This window comes from Daktulosphaira vitifoliae, unplaced genomic scaffold, assembly GCF_025091365.1.
Source record: "Daktulosphaira vitifoliae isolate Bord-2020 unplaced genomic scaffold, ASM2509136v1 Scaffold_1, whole genome shotgun sequence".
Lineage (NCBI taxonomy): Eukaryota > Metazoa > Arthropoda > Insecta > Hemiptera > Phylloxeridae > Daktulosphaira > Daktulosphaira vitifoliae.
In genome coordinates this window covers 19,825,556-19,843,717 of record NW_026099572.1, presented here as the reverse complement: position 1 = coordinate 19,843,717, position 18,162 = coordinate 19,825,556, and the positions used below count along the sequence as shown (strand labels likewise).

Here is an 18,162-nt window from a genome sequence, read left to right as displayed (position 1 = left end):
AAAGTTTTACTTGAATTTCAGTTGTTTTTTGTTTAAGTATAGAATATGCAGATGTAACAGCAGAAGATAGATTGCTAGTAGCTGAATGAATATTACCACTGACAGAATTCATTGCAAAGGCTAAATTGTCAGAGGCTGTTTGAATATTGTCACTGACTACTAAACCAACAGTATTAACAGCTGAACTTAAGTTTTCTGTAGCATACTGAAAATTATCTACTACTACAGCTGAAACTGATCCAGCAACACCTAAAAATCATCATTAATTTAATAAAATGCTTAAACATTTCACTTATGAAATTTAGTACCTTTTATTTCATTTTCAATTAAATTAGCAGCATAAGCTAAACTATAAACAGTGGGTATTAAACTTCTTTCACTTTTATCACTATATAATTCTCTTTTTAATTCAAACATTGAATTACATCTTCTTAATGATAAATTTTTGGTTTTTAAAACATTAGGATACGATCTACATTTTTTTATTTTCTTATACATTTTGGGATTATCATGATCATCAAAACTCATTAAATCATGATGATGAGTGGATTTCCCTTCAGCCAATCTATGAACTAATAATCGAGTTACACAATCTTGCCAACCTGCTTGTTTAGCAATAGCTTTAGCAGCTTTTGGATTCATATAAATGATAGTCAATATTTTTCTAGCTGCTTCAAGTTTAACATCAATATCTTCATATGCAAGTCGATGAAGAACAGAAAGAATTGATGTATAGGTACTAAGTGAATCTAAACATATATTTTAAGTTTAATATCAAGAATGAGATTTTTTACAATTTTGAATGCAAATCAAATTTTTGTCTTATTAAGACAAATGATAAAAATAATATTTTAATATAGTTTAATAATGCAAAATATTTTAATGAAATATTAATTGGACACATATGCTGTTTATGTATTCATACCAGTCATTAGTATTTGATCTAACATCATCATTATTAGTTCCATTGACAAATTTTGAAATTCAGGTAAAAGAGATATGAGACCCGGGTATAATCCATAACCTGAGTTTTGTAATCTTAAATTACATTTATGACGTTCATAAACATGCTTTGTATTAAGTAACACAGAAAATAACTAAAATAAAATTAAAAATACTTCATAATATATTAATTACTTAATTAAACTATAATACCATACCTTTAAAACATGTTTTTTAGCCAACATACTAATTGATTTTTCAATGAGAAGACTGTATAATAATTCAGCGATTTGAGGCTCATACATAATTAAATATAACTGGTCTTTGCATAAATCTGAATCCAAATATTTTATTAAAACATCCAAAAGTTCTACAATCTACATGAATTAAAATATTTTTAGTTATTTATTAAATTTTTCAAGGTATATTTACTATAATTCTTTAATTAATTTTATAATAATTAATAAATAAAGTTATAATAAGGAACATTTATTAAATTACCATAGTTTCTGATTTGCAAGTTATTAAATAACGAATAATTATATCAACATCAGATATTGTAACTTCTTTTTGGATATAAAACCTGATAATATCCAATAAAGAAGATCGTAGTACTGTAGTATGTTTAGTAGATAAAACATCACATGTTGTATAGTATATTCTTATTGAATCTAAAAAAAACTGAATCCCAAAACGTTTTCGAAATGATTTACGATCGTTTTTTATTAATAAATATATTATTTTTACAGCACCTAAAAAAAAGTCAACAATATTTACCATAATACTTATTTTATCAATTTTATCAATTACCAATTTGTATTTGAAAGGAACATCTAGACCAAATTGCAAAGTTAAATAAAACATGTTGAAAAAAAGCTCTCAGAAGTTGAACATTAGAAATATCTTGAAGAGTTTCCATAAATAATTGCAATGCTTCCAGCATTTGTAAGTCAATTTTGTCCGGAGGAACCTTGAAAAGGATATATTTTTTTAGAAAAAATATTAAAACAAATTAATGCAATAAAAAAATAATAAATTACATTTGTGAGCAATTCTCCTAAAATTGGAATCCCATTCTTTCTTAATAGCTGTTCTTGTCCAACAATGTTGCCTTTCATCAAGTTTTTCATCAAAATTAATAAAAGACCAATAGGATGAAGTTCCAATGTATCATCTAAATGAAAGTTTAATATTATCATAGTACTGAGTTATTGTGCATCTCAAAATTAGACTTCTAGCAAAGTAACAAGTAAATTCACGAGAATGATAAAAATGTACCAATAAGTATAAACAAAAAAGTGTCATTTACTGAGTGTTCAAAAAATAAGGTGTTATCAACTACTCATTTTCTAAATTAGATCATTTCTTAATTTTTACAGTGGTTATAATTAAAGATTGGATTTATATGTATTTATACATTTTGATAAATTATTCCAAACACATCATCAAACCAGTTCAAATTTGTATTAATTCAATAGGATTGAAAACTTAGTAATATGATCTAACTGAGGTTATAGTTTTGGAGGGGATTAGAGGGGGGGTTTATTACTCCCTAAAATTAAAAATATTTCTAAGCTATTGTATTTTTCAATAACAAATTAACACAAACTTGGGTCCTTTTAAAATAACTCAAATGAAATTTATAGATATTTATAAATCCCCTCTCTACTTATAATTTTGAAAATATTATATAAGGTATAGTAACTTGATTTACACTTTTCTGTTAGAACAAACCTAATGAAAATGATCGAAGTGATGAGAAGTCTTCTATATCAACTGATAGTTCCATATTACTTTGATCAAGTGATAACAAACCAAAATCACTTTCATTTAAAATGTTACTCTCAAGTACTGGAAACAAAACATAAAGTCCACCAATCATGTTAATAACATCCTGAAAATAAATGTTTTATTTGTAAAATTGATAAATATAAAATATCTATACTTGTTTTTTTCACATACTTGTATAGATGAACACTTGTAGACAGAAGATGTAAGGTGTGCATTTACTTTATTCTTTTGACTTAGATCTAAAGCTACTTCTCTTGATGAAGCTGCAGTTGGACTATAGTAGAATACAGATTTATTAAACATTCCTATGACATCTGAAGTAGAATCATCCATTGTGTTAAGCGATGTATAATTAGGACCTAAATATTTATCATTTATATGAAATAAAATAATAAAAGAACAGTAACACAGTAGGGTCGTGGCACAGTGAGATCGTGGCATAGTTACAGTATAATATAATAATATACAGAGTGATCGAAATCTAGTAAGACACTTATTTTCTCAGAAAATATTGAGAATTTTAAATTTTATTTTAGAGAAAAAATATCAAGTTCAAAAAACTCTACAATAATATGTAGTTAAATCATTTTTTTTTTCGTCCCTACAAGTATAAAATCCCTTATTTATAATTACCTTAAATGAGAACCCTTATTTTAAACTTTATAATATGATAGAAAAAAAATTGCAAACAATTTTGTTCTTATATTTTTTTTTATCCGATTAACCGTTCGTCCGTTACAGCTTGTTAAAGTTAAGTGATTTTAGGCCAAATTTCTATTGTCATTTTACTGTATTAAATACAGAAGTCATTATTTTTATTTGCAGTTGCATAAACCAAATTTTATTGATCAAGTTATGACTGGAAATTAGTAATAAAAATTTACTATTCACTAAATGAGTGATAACAATAATAGATATAAACCGGGTTTTCGGTGTATTATTAATAGCTACGTCTATGGTTTTGTAAGACTAAAGGTTCTAACAAAATTACTGGTTGCATTGCCGCCGATATTATGAAACGTAATAAATGACAATATTTTTTCTGGTAGTCAAAATCTTTAAACAATTGTTGTGAACTGGCTTTTTGCTGCCTAATTGTAATTATGTAATTTAAAAAAATTTAATTATTATATATAATAATCATGGGAACGGAAGCCTCTATTGTCTTGTATAAAGTATTTACCAGGCAAGCATCTAGTCCTTCTAGAACATTCGATGCTTGCTCAGCCTTTTTCAATGCATTGGGCCTACGGCCGCCGCCGCCGCCTGAGGCGACGCGCCAGTAGGAGTCAGCTACTCGTTCAAGAGTCATATATTTCATAGGTCGAACCTGGACGACTCTCCACTGAATCTTTTGTTAATTTGCTCACTGAATCTTTTATGTTAACTTGTTCACTGAATCTTTTATATAAATTATCAACTAATTAAAATCGAGAAGTTAATTATAAGTGTAAACATATTTTTAAATATAATAAACTAATTATCAAACGCATTATCTTTACATTTTGTCTATAAAACGTAAACGGTTGTACGGATAAAAAAAATTATAAGAACAAAATTGTTTGTAATTTTTTTTTTCTATCATATTATCAAATCAAAAATAGTAGTTCCCATTTAAAAAAATTATAAATAAACATTTTTATCCCTGAAGGGATAAAAAAAAATTTATTTAATTTCATATTATTGTAGTTTTATAAACTTATTAATTTTTCTTTTTACAAAAATTTTAAATTCTCAATAGTTTCTGAAAAAATAAGTGTCTTACCAGATTTTGATCACCTTGTATAACAAGTATAGATGATATAATAGTGATTACAAGTGATTAAAATCACTATCATAAGAAATGCTTTGATGCAAATCTGTATAGTGTTAAATTTAAAAAAATTGTTGGATTATTCAAAAAGCAAAATGAATTCTTATTTCCTTATTTATATCCTGATTACAAGTTTTATGATTTATAAGTGTAATATATGAATAAATATTTGTTATAGCAATTAAATATAGTATTGAATTGATATTCAATAACTTAGTATTGTAATTATTATGGAAAAATTATAAAAAAAACTATTAAGTAGATATTACTTTTATGACAAACATGTATAAAAATTGATGCAATACTTTAAAAAAAATTGTTTGTTACTTATAAATAAAATTATTGGTCTACAAGGAATTTTCATCAGAGACCAAAATATACTTTTCTAAATAAATTTTTGCGCTTATTTCAAATCTGCAATTAAAGTTTTGCATATGTACCAAATAATATCAAAATCCTTCTAATTAATATAACAAATATTTATGAACAATCAATAAATATATTTTAATTTAAAAAATACGTAACAAGCAGAATGTATTATGTGCAATACATCAATATAAATAATTATTTATACAATAAGAGTTGCATAGAAATACTTACTAAGACTTCAATATAAATGATTTCATACAATAAAACATTGTAAACAAAATTTTAAAGTTTCTTCATAAATTTACTGTTAATAATAATTATATAAGTTTTTCAATTAATATATCAATTTAAAAAATAGAATATTTTATTCCACATAAAATTTTCTATTGAATAATATAAATTCTAAACTTTCAAGTTGAGCTAATAGTCAAAATTTTTAAATTATAAACTTTCATAACAATTACTTTTACAGATCAAAAAAATAAGTTAAAAATGTAATTTTGAATTGAAATTTAGTACACATTATTTTTAACATATAAAAATCAATAATAATTTGATTAAAAAATTTTTTTTTTTAATTTGTGTTTTCTAATAAGTAATAATTTCAAAAATGAGGTAATAGAAAAAATCTAATTTCAGAATTGAAATCAGCGTAAACATTTTGTTTAGTAAAGAATACAGAAAGTTCAGTAAGTAAGAAAACATCAATTGTTATAAACAATAAGAACAAAAAAACACAGTTTCCTTACTTACTGAACACTCTATAATATAGAATTATATATATTGGCCTATAATCATTAAAAAATATTTTATGTTACTGATATGATTTTACTGTGTAATTCAGTATAAAAACGAATTTTATACTTCTATTAATTTAGAGATAATTAATAAAAACCCAGCACAGTAGGGCCGCAGCATAGTGGGGACATGGCATAGTTAGGTCCAGTATAGATTTAATCTGACAGTGATTAAAATCACTATCATTAGAAACGCTTAGATGCAAATCTGTAGACAGTGTTTAATTCTAAGAAATTGGTGGATAATTACAAAAGCAAAATGAACTCCTATTTTCTTATTTAAAACATAATATAATAATCAATTTTTTAACTATATATTATATCATTTTTATAATTAATTGTTTTCAAATTATTATTTATTTTGATTTTTAATATGTTAAAAGTAGTTACTTTTAATCTACTTTTTGCCATTTAAAGTGAAAGTTTATAATAAAAAAAAAATGAATTTATTACCATAACTTTTAGCTCAACTTGCAAATTTTAAATTGACATAATTAAATAGAAAAAAATGGTATTGTTAAGATTATTTTGATTATGTTAAGATTATATAATTAATTACTATTTACAGTAAATTTATTAGCAAAGCTCGATTTTTTTTTATTTTTATCATAATAAATGACTTAAATAGAAATCATAGTAATCATTTCTAATTGACTTTTGGTGTTTAAAAAGATTCTACAATTGAAATATGTAGAACTGAATTAATTTTAATGATTTACTTTAACTAAAAAAAAACAATGAAAAAAAACCCAGCACAGGGGGGTCGCGGCACAGTGGTGACGTGGTATAGATGGATCAAGTATAATGATATCTGACAGTGATAAAAACACTATCAAAAAAAAACGCTTCGATGCAAATCTTTAGATACTGTTTAATTTTAAAAAATTGGTGGACTATTCCAAAAGCTACATGATCTGCTAGTTCATTATTAATATCCTAATTAAGATAAAGTAGGTAGAATGAAAAAGGGATTATTAAAAAATATTATTTCTCATAAAAAAATAATGTTGCTCCATACACTTTTCAATATGTCATAGCATTATAAAGTTAAAAACCCAGCACAGGGGGGTCGCGGCACAGTGGTGACGTGGCATAGTTGGATCAAGTATAATGATATCTGACAGTGATTAAAATCACTATCAAAAAAAAACGCTTCGATGCAAATCTTTAGATAGTGTTTAATTTTAAAAAATTGGTGGATTATTCCAAAAGCTTCATAAACTGCTAGTTCCTTATTAATATCCTGATTAAGACAAAGTATGTAGAATAAAAAAGAGATTATTAGAAAATAGTATTTCCCATAAAAAAATTATATTGATCAATACACTTTTCAATAAGTTATAGCATTATAATGTTAAAAATGTAAAAAATAAAATTGAGAATTTTCACACAATAATAGCATTTGGTAGCCATTTTCACCTTGAAGATAAAATAAAGTCCGAAATTTTTTTTTTCCATGATAAAGTATATTACATTAGCTTTAATTTAAGATATATATAAAAGTGTCAGACTTTCCGGAACACTTTCAAAATTTAAGTTGAAAAAGTCAATTTTTTGTGAAAAAGTTGTCATTTTGAATCCCCCCCTGTAGGCAGGTAAAAAGTCAGATTTATAAAAAAAATATACCAAATGATAGGTAAAGACATCATGCATCTACAAAAAAAAGAATTATATTGATCCATACATCTTTCAAAAAGTTATAGCATTATAAAGTTAAAAATATAAAAAAGAATTTTTTTACAAAAATCGTATTTTTTTTATTAAGTTTGATGTCTGTTTTCACCATGAAGATAAAATAAAGTCCGAAATTTTTTTTTTCCATAATAAAGTATATTACATTAGCTTTAATTTAAGATATATATAAAAGTGTCAGACTTTCCGGAACACTTTCAAAATTTAAGTTGAAAAAGTTCTACTTTCTACATGCATTTTTTAGATTTGAACCCCACTCGTATATAGGGAAATGGTCGGATTTCAAAAAACAGTATGTCAAATGAAAGATGTATATAAATACTACTCCTCATGAAAAAATTGTACTGATCCATACATTTTTCAAAAAGTTATAGCATAATAAAGTTAAAAATGTAAAATACAAAATCGAAAATTTTCACACAAAAATAGCATTCGGTAGCCATTTTCACCATGAAGATAAGATAAAGTCCGAAATTTTTTTTTTTCATGATAAAGCATATTACATTAGCTTTAATTTAAGATATATATAAAAGTGTCAGACCTTCCGGAACATTTTCAAAATTTAAGTTAAAAAAATTAATTTTTTGTGAAAAAGTTGTCATTTTAAATCCCCCCTTGTGGGCAGGTTAAGGGTTAAATTTATGAAAAAAATATACCAAATGAAAGGTAATGATATTATGCATCTATATAAAAAAGAATTATATTGATATGTTCATTTTTGAAAAAGTTATGGCACTTTTAAGTAAAAAAAATTGAAAAAATTTCGAAAATTAGCGATTTTTAAATTTGTAATTTTTTTGGAGGTTTCCCCTATTTACGGGGAACGAGGGCATTTTTTTCAATTTTTGAGGGTAATGTCTTCGACTAGATACGATTTGTGATCTTTTGACGTATCATTGAAAGAAATCGGTTCGATGAGAGCTGAGAAAAAGTGGTAACAGACACAAAAAAAAAAAAAAATAAACACATCTTAGTAAAATATTAACATGAATAAGAAACTTCTTCTCAGAAGGGAAGACTTCAGTGGTGGGAATGTTGATATTTATTGAATCTAAACGAGATAAAAATCAAATGATTTGAAAATTTTTTTCTAACTAAAAAAAATGCAAAATTTCATTAGCCACAGGCAGGTTTCGAACTCCGTACCCTCAGCGTGAAAGACACAAGTATTAACGATACGGTAACTGTCCGTTGCTTCGGTCGCCTAAAAAAATTAGCAATTTAAGCTGATTCAAATTTTAATGTTACTTTTTCGACTTTAAAAAAGCAAAAAAAATTATGAACTTTATTCTATGTCAATTAAATATTATAATATTCATGAAAGTCAATGCATTCCCCTTGTAAGATATTTTAAAATAAAATAAAATACAAAACCCAGAATTTTAACACAAAAATAGGATACTTTTGAATACGGTAGCCATTTTCACCAAGAAGAAAATCTATATTACGATTTTTTTTTTCATAATAAAGTATATAATATAAGCTTTAATTTAAGATTAAACAAAAGTGTTAATATTTCTGGAACATTTTCAAAAATTAAATTGAAAACGCTTATCTTGTGTGCAAAAATTGTTTTTTTGAATATCCCTTTTGGGCAAGTTACGGTTCAAATTTTCAAAAAAATTATATCAATTGAAAGAAAAATATCTAAGGTTTCGAAATAAAAAAAAATTTTTTCATTTTTCAAAAAGTTATTACAGTTTTAGGTATTAAAATATTTTATTTTAAACAGTGATTTTTACACAAAAATTATTTTTTGTTAAATTCGACGGCTATTTTCTGATAGATGAAAAGGTGACGGAATAAATTGTTTTTATTTGAACTTATAATATTTAATTAAGAAATTAAAGAATTTTTTTAAATTAAAAAAATTAAAGATATTAAGAAATTTCTTCTCGAGAGGGGAGACTTCAGTGGTGGGAATGTTGATATTTATTGAATCTAAACGAGATAAAAATCAAATGATTTGAAAATTTTTTTCTAACTAAAAAAAATGCAAAATTTCATTAGCCACAGGCAGGTTTCGAACTCCGTACCCTCAGCGTGAAAGACACAAGTATTAACGATACGGTAACTGTCCGTTGCTTCGGTCGCCTAAAAAAATTAGCAATTTAAGCTGATTCAAATTTTAATGTTACTTTTTCGACTTTAAAAAAGCAAAAAAAATTATGAACTTTATTCTATGTCAATTAAATATTATAATATTCATGAAAGTCAATGCATTCCCCTTGTAAGATATTTTAAAATAAAATAAAATACAAAACCCAGAATTTTAACACAAAAATAGGATACTTTTGAATACGGTAGCCATTTTCACCAAGAAGAAAATCTATATTACGATTTTTTTTTTCATAATAAAGTATATAATATAAGCTTTAATTTAAGATTAAACAAAAGTGTTAATATTTCTGGAACATTTTCAAAAATTAAATTGAAAACGCTTATCTTGTGTGCAAAAATTGTTTTTTTGAATATCCCTTTTGGGCAAGTTACGGTTCAAATTTTCAAAAAAATTATATCAATTGAAAGAAAAATATCTAAGGTTTCGAAATAAAAAAAAATTTTTTCATTTTTCAAAAAGTTATTACAGTTTTAGGTATTAAAATATTTTATTTTAAACAGTGATTTTTACACAAAAATTATTTTTTGTTAAATTCGACGGCTATTTTCTGATAGATGAAAAGGTGACGGAATAAATTGTTTTTATTTGAACTTATAATATTTAATTAAGAAATTAAAGAATTTTTTTAAATTAAAAAAATTAAAGATATTAAGAAATTTCTTCTCGAGAGGGGAGACTTCAGTGGTGGGAATGTTGATATTTATTGAATCTAAACGAGATAAAAATCAAATGATTTGAAAATTTTTTTCTAACTAAAAAAAATGCAAAATTTCATTAGCCACAGGCGGGTTTCGAACCCCGCACCCTCAGCGTGAAAGACACAAGTGTTAACGATACGGTAACTGTTCGTCGCATGATAAAATTAGCAATTTAAGCTATGTCAAATTTAAAAGTTACTTTTTCGACTTTAAAAAAGCAAAAAAATTTAAATAAGTTTAATTTCTTATGTCTTATAAACTTTATTCTATGTCAATTAAACTATATAATATTCATGAAAGTCAATGTATTCCCCTTTTAAGATATTTTAAAATAAAATAAAATACAAAACCCAAAATTTTAATACAAAAATAGTATATTTGCGCATAGAAGATAGGCCATCGGGAAAATTTTTTTTTTTTAATTTTATAGTACATGACAAGCTTTAATTATATGTATGTTGAAAGGACGCAGTATTCCCGGAACATTTTTAAAATTAAAGTTGAAAAAGTTCTATTTTTTATACAATGTTTCAAGTTTTGAACGCCCCCAATATAAGGGAAAATTGTTCAAATTTAATAAAAAGTATGTCAAATGAAAGATGTACTTATAATGTATTTAGAAAAAAAAAATTTGTGCTGATACACATATTTTTCGAAAAGTTATAGCATTTTTAAGTTGAAAATTTTAACACTAAAATAGCGTTTTTTTAACTACGGCAGCCGTTTGCATGTAAAAGATAAAGTGTCGGGACAAATTTTTTATTCATTTTATAGTACATAAAATAAGCTTTAATTTGATATATGTTTAAAGGACGCAGTATTTCCGGAACATTTTCAAAAATTAAGTTGAAAAAGTTAGTTTTTGTAAAAAAGTTGCTATTTTAAATCCCCCCTGTGAGCAGAATAAGTGTTAGATTTTCAAAAAAAAATGATATCAAATGAAAGAAAATTACCTAAGGTTTCAATATAAAGAAATATTATTTTGATTAGTTAATATTTGAAAAAGTTATGGCAGTTTTAAGTACAAAAAACATCGTTATAAAAGGTGATTTTTATCGCAAATATTACATTTTTTTTATAATTTCGACAGCCATTTGCACATAGAAGATAAGGTGTCGGGACAAATTTTTTTTTTTCATTTTATAGTACATAAAAAAAGCTTTAATTTGATATATGTTTAAAGGACGCAGTATTTCCGGAACATTTTCAAAAGTTAAGTTGAAAAAGTTCTATTTTTTATACAATGTTTCAAAGTTTGAACCCCCCCTATATAAGGGGAAATTGTCTAATTTTAATAAAAAGTATGTCAAATGGAAGATGTACTTATAATGTATTTAGAAAAAAAAAAATTGTGCTGATACATGCATTTTTCGAAAAGTTATAGCATTTTTAAGTTGAAAATTAAAAATTGAAAATCGAAAATTTTAACACAAAAATAGTGTTTTTTTAACTACGGCAACCGTTTACATGCAGAAGATAAAGTGTCGGGACAAATTTTTTTTTTTCATTTTATAGTACATAAAATAAGCTTTAATTTGATATATGTTTAAAGGACGCAGTATTTCCGGAACATTTTCAAAAATTAAGTTGAAAAAGTTAGTTTTTGTAAAAAAGTTGCAATTTTAAATCCCCCCCCATGAGCAGGTTAAGTGTTAAATTTTCAAAAAAATTATATCAAATGAAAGGAAAATATCTAAGGTTTTAGTTTAAAAAAAAATTATGTTGATTTGTTGATTTTTGAAAAAGTTATGGAAGTTTTAAGAAAAAAAAGTGAAAAAAATGACAAAATTTACCAATTTTTAAATTTGTAATTTTTTTGTAGATTTCCCCCATTTGTGGGGAACGAGGGACAATTCTTCAATTTTTAAGGGTAATGTTTTCAACTAGATACAATTTGTGTTCTTTTGACATATTGTTGAAAGAAATCGGTCCAGTGAGAGCTAAGAAGAAATGGCAACAGACATAAAAAAAAAAATTTTTTTAATATGAATAAGAAATTTTTTCTCACAAGGGGTGACCACAGTGATGGGATCTTTGATATTTATTGAAGTTATTCAATTTAAATAAGATAAACATCAAACGAACTCTAAATTTTTTTTCAAAAAAAAAAATTAAGAAAAAATGCAAAAAAATGTATTTTGATGAGTGAAGTTCAAATTTTGTACCCCAAGCATATAAAACTGAATTATATTTAACGCAAACATTTTCAAATTTTGAGGGTAATGTCTCCAACTAGATACGATTTGTGATCTTTTGACGTATCATTGAGAAAAATCGGTCCAGTGACAACTGAAAAAAGTAGTCACACACAACAAAAAAAAAAATAAACATATCATAGTAAAATTATACCTTCTCATCTTCGCATTGAAGCTAAAATAATAAATCAATCATTATAGTTACCTAATTCGTAAAATACTTTAACTTGGTGACTTGATAAATACTCAGGAAATAAACAAATTGGTCCAAGTTGACCCTTTAAACACATTGCACGCCCATAAAGAGAGTCCTGCATGCCAGGGGGGAAATCCTTAATATAAGGATCCATAGCACTAGTACTTCTCATTAATAAATAATTAGGTACCTATATTTAAATTAAATGATCTATAGAATATAATAAATTATAAAAGTTATAAAAAAACATAATAAAATATAAGCTAAATTTACTTGTGTTATAAATGATGGTAGTATGCCTCGTTCATTCTGCTGAGGAAATTCAATGGTTTTGGGTAATTGAGGTAAAAATGTTCCAATTGAACACTGGTTAAACTGCTGTAAAATAAATTCAGAAATACTTGTAATTTTTTAAATCTAGAAAAATCACAATTTTCTCTCCTTTTTTTTTTTTTTTAACATTAAAATAATTATAATTTACAAATCATATTTATAAATTTAAAACTTTATAAAAGTGATTTTAGATTCAAAACTTGCTTATAGCTAGTTATAAAATATATTTGAAGAACAAATTTTTTGTTAACAAATAAAATACACTATGGTAACATAGTAATCAAAATTCAATTTTCATTGATCATACTATAAACTTTTTTTAGATTATGATAGTTTAACTTGAGTTGAAATTATACAAAAATCAAACAAATAAATCATATTTTACTCATAAAATAAAAATAGCTTATCACATAAAAATTAATAAAAAATTTTATTATATGTTTTTTATTAAGAAAAAACTTAAAAATTATTTTCATTATTTCAAAATTACAAAATAGCCATTAACTAGAATTTTTCTTGTCAAAAATTGTATAGATAGATAACTATTATAGGACAATCACTATTTGACTTACAAACATTTTAATACATTGAGAGGATGAGTAGGTGGAGGTGCAAGCAGTTACAGCTTGTGCTGATATATATTTTTTTAAACAACTATTTCATATGTAAACTACTTTCAAAGTATATTTTTTTATTAACACTAATAAAAAAAATATATAAATAATTAAATATTGTATTTTTATATTTTTCAAAATTTTGAAATAGCTATTTTTTAACCCTATTTTTAGATAAAATTTTGATGGGTTGGTAAGTTTAGGATAAGTAATTATCAAATTGCAAGTATTTTTAAACATAGAGAGATATGGAACAGGGAAAAGTATACTATACTCTGCCTGCGTATGTATACTCAGTGTACGCACACCAGTACAAGCTGCACCCACTTGCGCTACATACTAACTCTATTTATTAAAATGTTTTTATCTCAATAAATACTTGTCTTCAAATTTTTGCTGATTCATCGAAACTTTTTATAAGAAAAAGACTTAAAAATAGCTGTAAAATTTTGAAACAAATTTATTTTTATATTTTTTTTTTATGAATGATAAATAACAAAAAAAAAATATTTTTTAAACATAGTTTAAGGCAGTAATTTAAAAATAAAATTCTTAACAAATTATATAACAGGATCAAAAATTATTGATTTTTTCAAATCTTTGAAACTCATCTGTATATAATATATATATATATACAGATTATAATATATTATATTTGTATATCTATATATATTACTTCTGTTAAAGGAGTAAATTTGGCAGGTGCACATATATTTTGCATACCATCAATATAGATTGACACTTGATTGTGACCAAATGGTCTTCTGTAAATAATAATTTTCTTTTTTAAGTTACACATTAAAAGTTTAGAAAATTAAACTTACTTTGGAGGACTATAACAAACATCAATACAATACCAACGATTTTCTACAAATCTAAAATCTCGAGCAGTAATTGTTAAAAACTCTTTCTTTGTATTTATTCCAACAATTAGAGTCCAATCTGATCCAACAAAAATTTCCATTCCACTATTTGTATTTGTTGCTAAGCTGAATTAAACATATTATTATCAAAAATTATTTTTATAGGAAAATAATATTTTTTAGCAGACTGTAGTAATTGACGTCGATAAGAAGCTAAACCATGTGTACTTGAACATAAATGAGAACTAACATTATCCAAACGTAACCAACAGTGAAAAGTCAAACCATTCATAGGACCCGGCCATTTTTTTAATTCATTAATTGTTAAGCCTTCTAAAAACCAAATTCAAAATGTATTTATTTTTAATATTAAAAAATTTAAAGTAATGATAATTAAATAAATACTACAATGGTTCTAAATACATAAATAGAAGCTATATCGTTTAATTTTTTAAACTTACCATAATCTTTTTGAATATCAAAAAAGACTTTACAGTTAAAAACATTTATACTGTAAGCCACTTCTGACAATGTTGAAAGAATTTGGGTAGTATATGGAAACTTAAAATTTAAATAAAATATTATAAAAGACACATTTCTAAATAAATTATTAATAAAACATACTAGTTCTTCTTTGTCTCTCAAAAGTAAAAATATTTTTTTTAATTCAGTTGTTGAAATTGAATGAGATGCTAAATTTTCAATAAGTTTAAGAAGTTGATGAACAGTTTTTGGTACTAATTGATTACTATTTTCTAAGCACTTACAAACAGATTCAATAATATTGCAGTTTGATGAATGACAAATACTAAATGATAAAATAAATAAACACAATTCATGCTCTTAAAAGGGTGATTGAAATATTTTTGGGATTTTATTTATTATTTAAAAATGTCTACCTTTGAAGATTAGTGGTACATAAGTTAAATATAACACTAGCCAACCAAACTTGATCAACTTCTTCAATACTGGGTAACCATTCAATTAAAAGAACTATTATTTGTGGATTCTAGAAAAATAAATAATAAAATCAATAATTTGTAAAACATTTTTATAAAAATTGTATAAATGAAAATAAATATCATACTTCCAAATTTTGATCCAATGTTTTGTCAGTGTTTTCTGTGGCAATAGAAATAATAGCTTTCAGTAATTTTTGGCTTTTATTTTTTTGCTTTTCAACAAATTCAAATATTTTCTCATAACCATTAATTATCAACATTTGTAATTTGGCTTCATTTGACATACGCAGTATTGAAGAAACTGTTTCAACACATTTTACAACATCATCTACTTTAATAGCTACCTAAAAGATAATTTAGTCAGAAGTGAAATTTTATACTTTTTTTTTTAATAATTTACCTCCAAATTACAAATTATATTTAAAATAATTTCTAAAAGTTTACATTCAACAACATATTTTTGAATTTTTTCAGCATTCACTCCAGATAATTCAATTGATTGACCAATAGCTTTAATTATACTTAATACAAGTGGGATATTGATTTCTTCAGTTGTACATTCTTTTAATGTATCCCTTAAACATTCAATCTGGGTAGAAACATCTAATTGGCACTACAAAAAAACAATACATATATAAAATTTAAATAAAAATAAGTTGAGTTATATACAGTATGAAGAAAAAAAAATTCAAATTTAAAATTTAATAAAAAATAAATAAAATGAGTGAATATATAGTAATTAATATAAGTTATACTTATACAGATTTATCTCTAGTTTGATATAAGTAATTAAATTAAAATAATTAAATAAATAATAAAAATAAATAATTAAAATGATTAATTTGGTCAGAAAGAAACAACATTTAAATAAACATTAGAAATTAAATAATTATTATTAATAACTACAAATTAGCAAAGTTATTAATCAAAGCTTACTTGGTGAGGAGGAAATTGTATCATAACTTGAGTAACTGTTACAAAACATCTAAGAGCTGTTGTTTTTACAATTAAAGGAATACTTTTACCAGAAATTACTTTCATTATTAATGAACAAGTTGGAGGACTAACGCCACGTAGAGCATTATGCTAAAAATATTTGATTTAAAAAATTAAAAACGCATTATTAAATTTAAAATAAGCATATAACACCAAAATATAATACCAACAAAAAATTATTATATACAAATAAAATTATTTATTCTATTTACTATTATATTAATGTAGTGTAGTGCAAATTATACTTCAAATGTTTTCAATATCTGAAGTAAAGCTTAATTAACTCCCTATTATGTTATTATTATATATACATAATAACTTATAGACTGAGCATTCCAACTTTCATACCAATAAAATAAGTTAATTTTTTGTTTTTTTCTTCTAAAGAGAATACTTTTATTAAAAGTGTTTTCTAAATATACTTTATGTTAAGGACAATAATTGTATTAAAATCATTGACTATTTGTAAATAAATCCATGTAATAACTACATAAAAATTAGTTAATTACACTACAATGCTTTTATTTTCATAGAAAATGTGTATAAATTCATAGTAAGTCATTTTTCCAATTTTTATATTTATTAAAATTTATAAACCTATTACCATACTCACTAAACTATTAGAACTATAACTAAAATTGTTTAATTATCTGATTTAATCTTTAAAAGTTAATATAAAGTGACCAAAATAAAAATAAAATACATTTATATTACAAACCTGAGATCCACACACAATGGCTCCAAATATATTTAATACATCAGCGGCTAATAATGGATACTTAATAGCAACATTTGTTTCAAAGCAATCTAAAAAAATTATAACATTATTTAACCTAATCTAACTGTCTACTAATTCTTAGATTTTTTTCATATAATAATACAAACCAAAAATAAATGGAACAACTTCTACATGTAACATTGAAGGAGAATACTGAAGTTTGGATATATCCAATTTATTCATTTGAGAAGAATCAAAGCATCGCCATACCTGGTATGGATCATAAAGACATTCCAAAAAATGACACAAAGTATGACAAAATGATACCAGTGAAAATGCAGTTGATTCGTCATATTGATTACTTTCAGAAGTAAGCTATAAGATATAAATAAAATAAAATAATTCTGTCATTTTTTATATAATTTTAAATATTGTCATTACTTTATGAATAATATTTATAGCTACTGATGTGCTTTCTTTGACATAATCACATGATGATAATAATGGAATGTTGTAAAAATTTTTACTTATTACTATCAAGCTACGAAGTAAATATTCTGCTTCGCCAATTTTTTCTTTAGAAAATTCACTCTTGGAAAAAAATGTTTTATCACTTAACATACTAATAATTATGAATATTTAAAAATATTCAGTATCAGTTTTAAAAATAAATAAAAACAGAAATTAAAGAATAAAAAACCCAATATTAAAAAATTTAATAATAGTTCAAGATTCTCACTTTTTCTGCATTATCTTTAGCTATGTACAAAAATTTAGCTATTGCTGGTAATAATTCATCTGGTAACCGAGATAAAGAAGGACCTTCATCTGGATTTATCACTGATGGCAAACAAATATCTGTGTTTGCCCATTTGAGATCTAATTTTTGTTCCCAAATAGATACAAATCCACGTATAAACATTCTAAAAGAAGATTCATTGTTCTAAAAACAAAATTGAGTTTTCAGTACAAAGATATTTATATTTTAAAGTAATGAAACAAACCATAATTTTTAATATTATTATTTTTAATAGTAGCAGCTGCTAGAAAATTACTTAAAA

General features: G+C 24.3%; 1 protein-coding gene across 1 annotated transcript in view; it reads right to left on the bottom strand.

Annotated features, from left to right (window-relative positions):
- Positions 1-18,162, bottom strand: part of LOC126896498 (neurobeachin-like protein 2) — a 111,089-nt gene that overhangs the window by 92,592 nt on the left and 335 nt on the right. Inside the window, exons 2-25 of the mRNA XM_050669329.1 lie at positions 17,841-18,044; positions 17,543-17,692; positions 17,269-17,476; positions 17,102-17,190; positions 16,324-16,473; positions 15,788-16,000; positions 15,513-15,731; positions 15,325-15,434; positions 15,050-15,233; positions 14,887-14,986; positions 14,614-14,758; positions 14,387-14,551; positions 14,239-14,326; positions 12,889-12,993; positions 12,625-12,805; positions 2,905-3,092; positions 2,677-2,836; positions 1,983-2,116; positions 1,753-1,912; positions 1,444-1,694; positions 1,161-1,319; positions 926-1,097; positions 309-749; positions 11-249 (exon numbers count right to left, since the gene is read on the bottom strand). Of these exons, the coding sequence (XP_050525286.1) occupies positions 11-249; positions 309-749; positions 926-1,097; positions 1,161-1,319; positions 1,444-1,694; positions 1,753-1,912; positions 1,983-2,116; positions 2,677-2,836; positions 2,905-3,092; positions 12,625-12,805; positions 12,889-12,993; positions 14,239-14,326; positions 14,387-14,551; positions 14,614-14,758; positions 14,887-14,986; positions 15,050-15,233; positions 15,325-15,434; positions 15,513-15,731; positions 15,788-16,000; positions 16,324-16,473; positions 17,102-17,190; positions 17,269-17,476; positions 17,543-17,692; positions 17,841-18,044 (4,215 nt within the window). The remainder of the gene's footprint in view (positions 1-10; positions 250-308; positions 750-925; positions 1,098-1,160; positions 1,320-1,443; positions 1,695-1,752; positions 1,913-1,982; positions 2,117-2,676; positions 2,837-2,904; positions 3,093-12,624; positions 12,806-12,888; positions 12,994-14,238; positions 14,327-14,386; positions 14,552-14,613; positions 14,759-14,886; positions 14,987-15,049; positions 15,234-15,324; positions 15,435-15,512; positions 15,732-15,787; positions 16,001-16,323; positions 16,474-17,101; positions 17,191-17,268; positions 17,477-17,542; positions 17,693-17,840; positions 18,045-18,162) is intronic.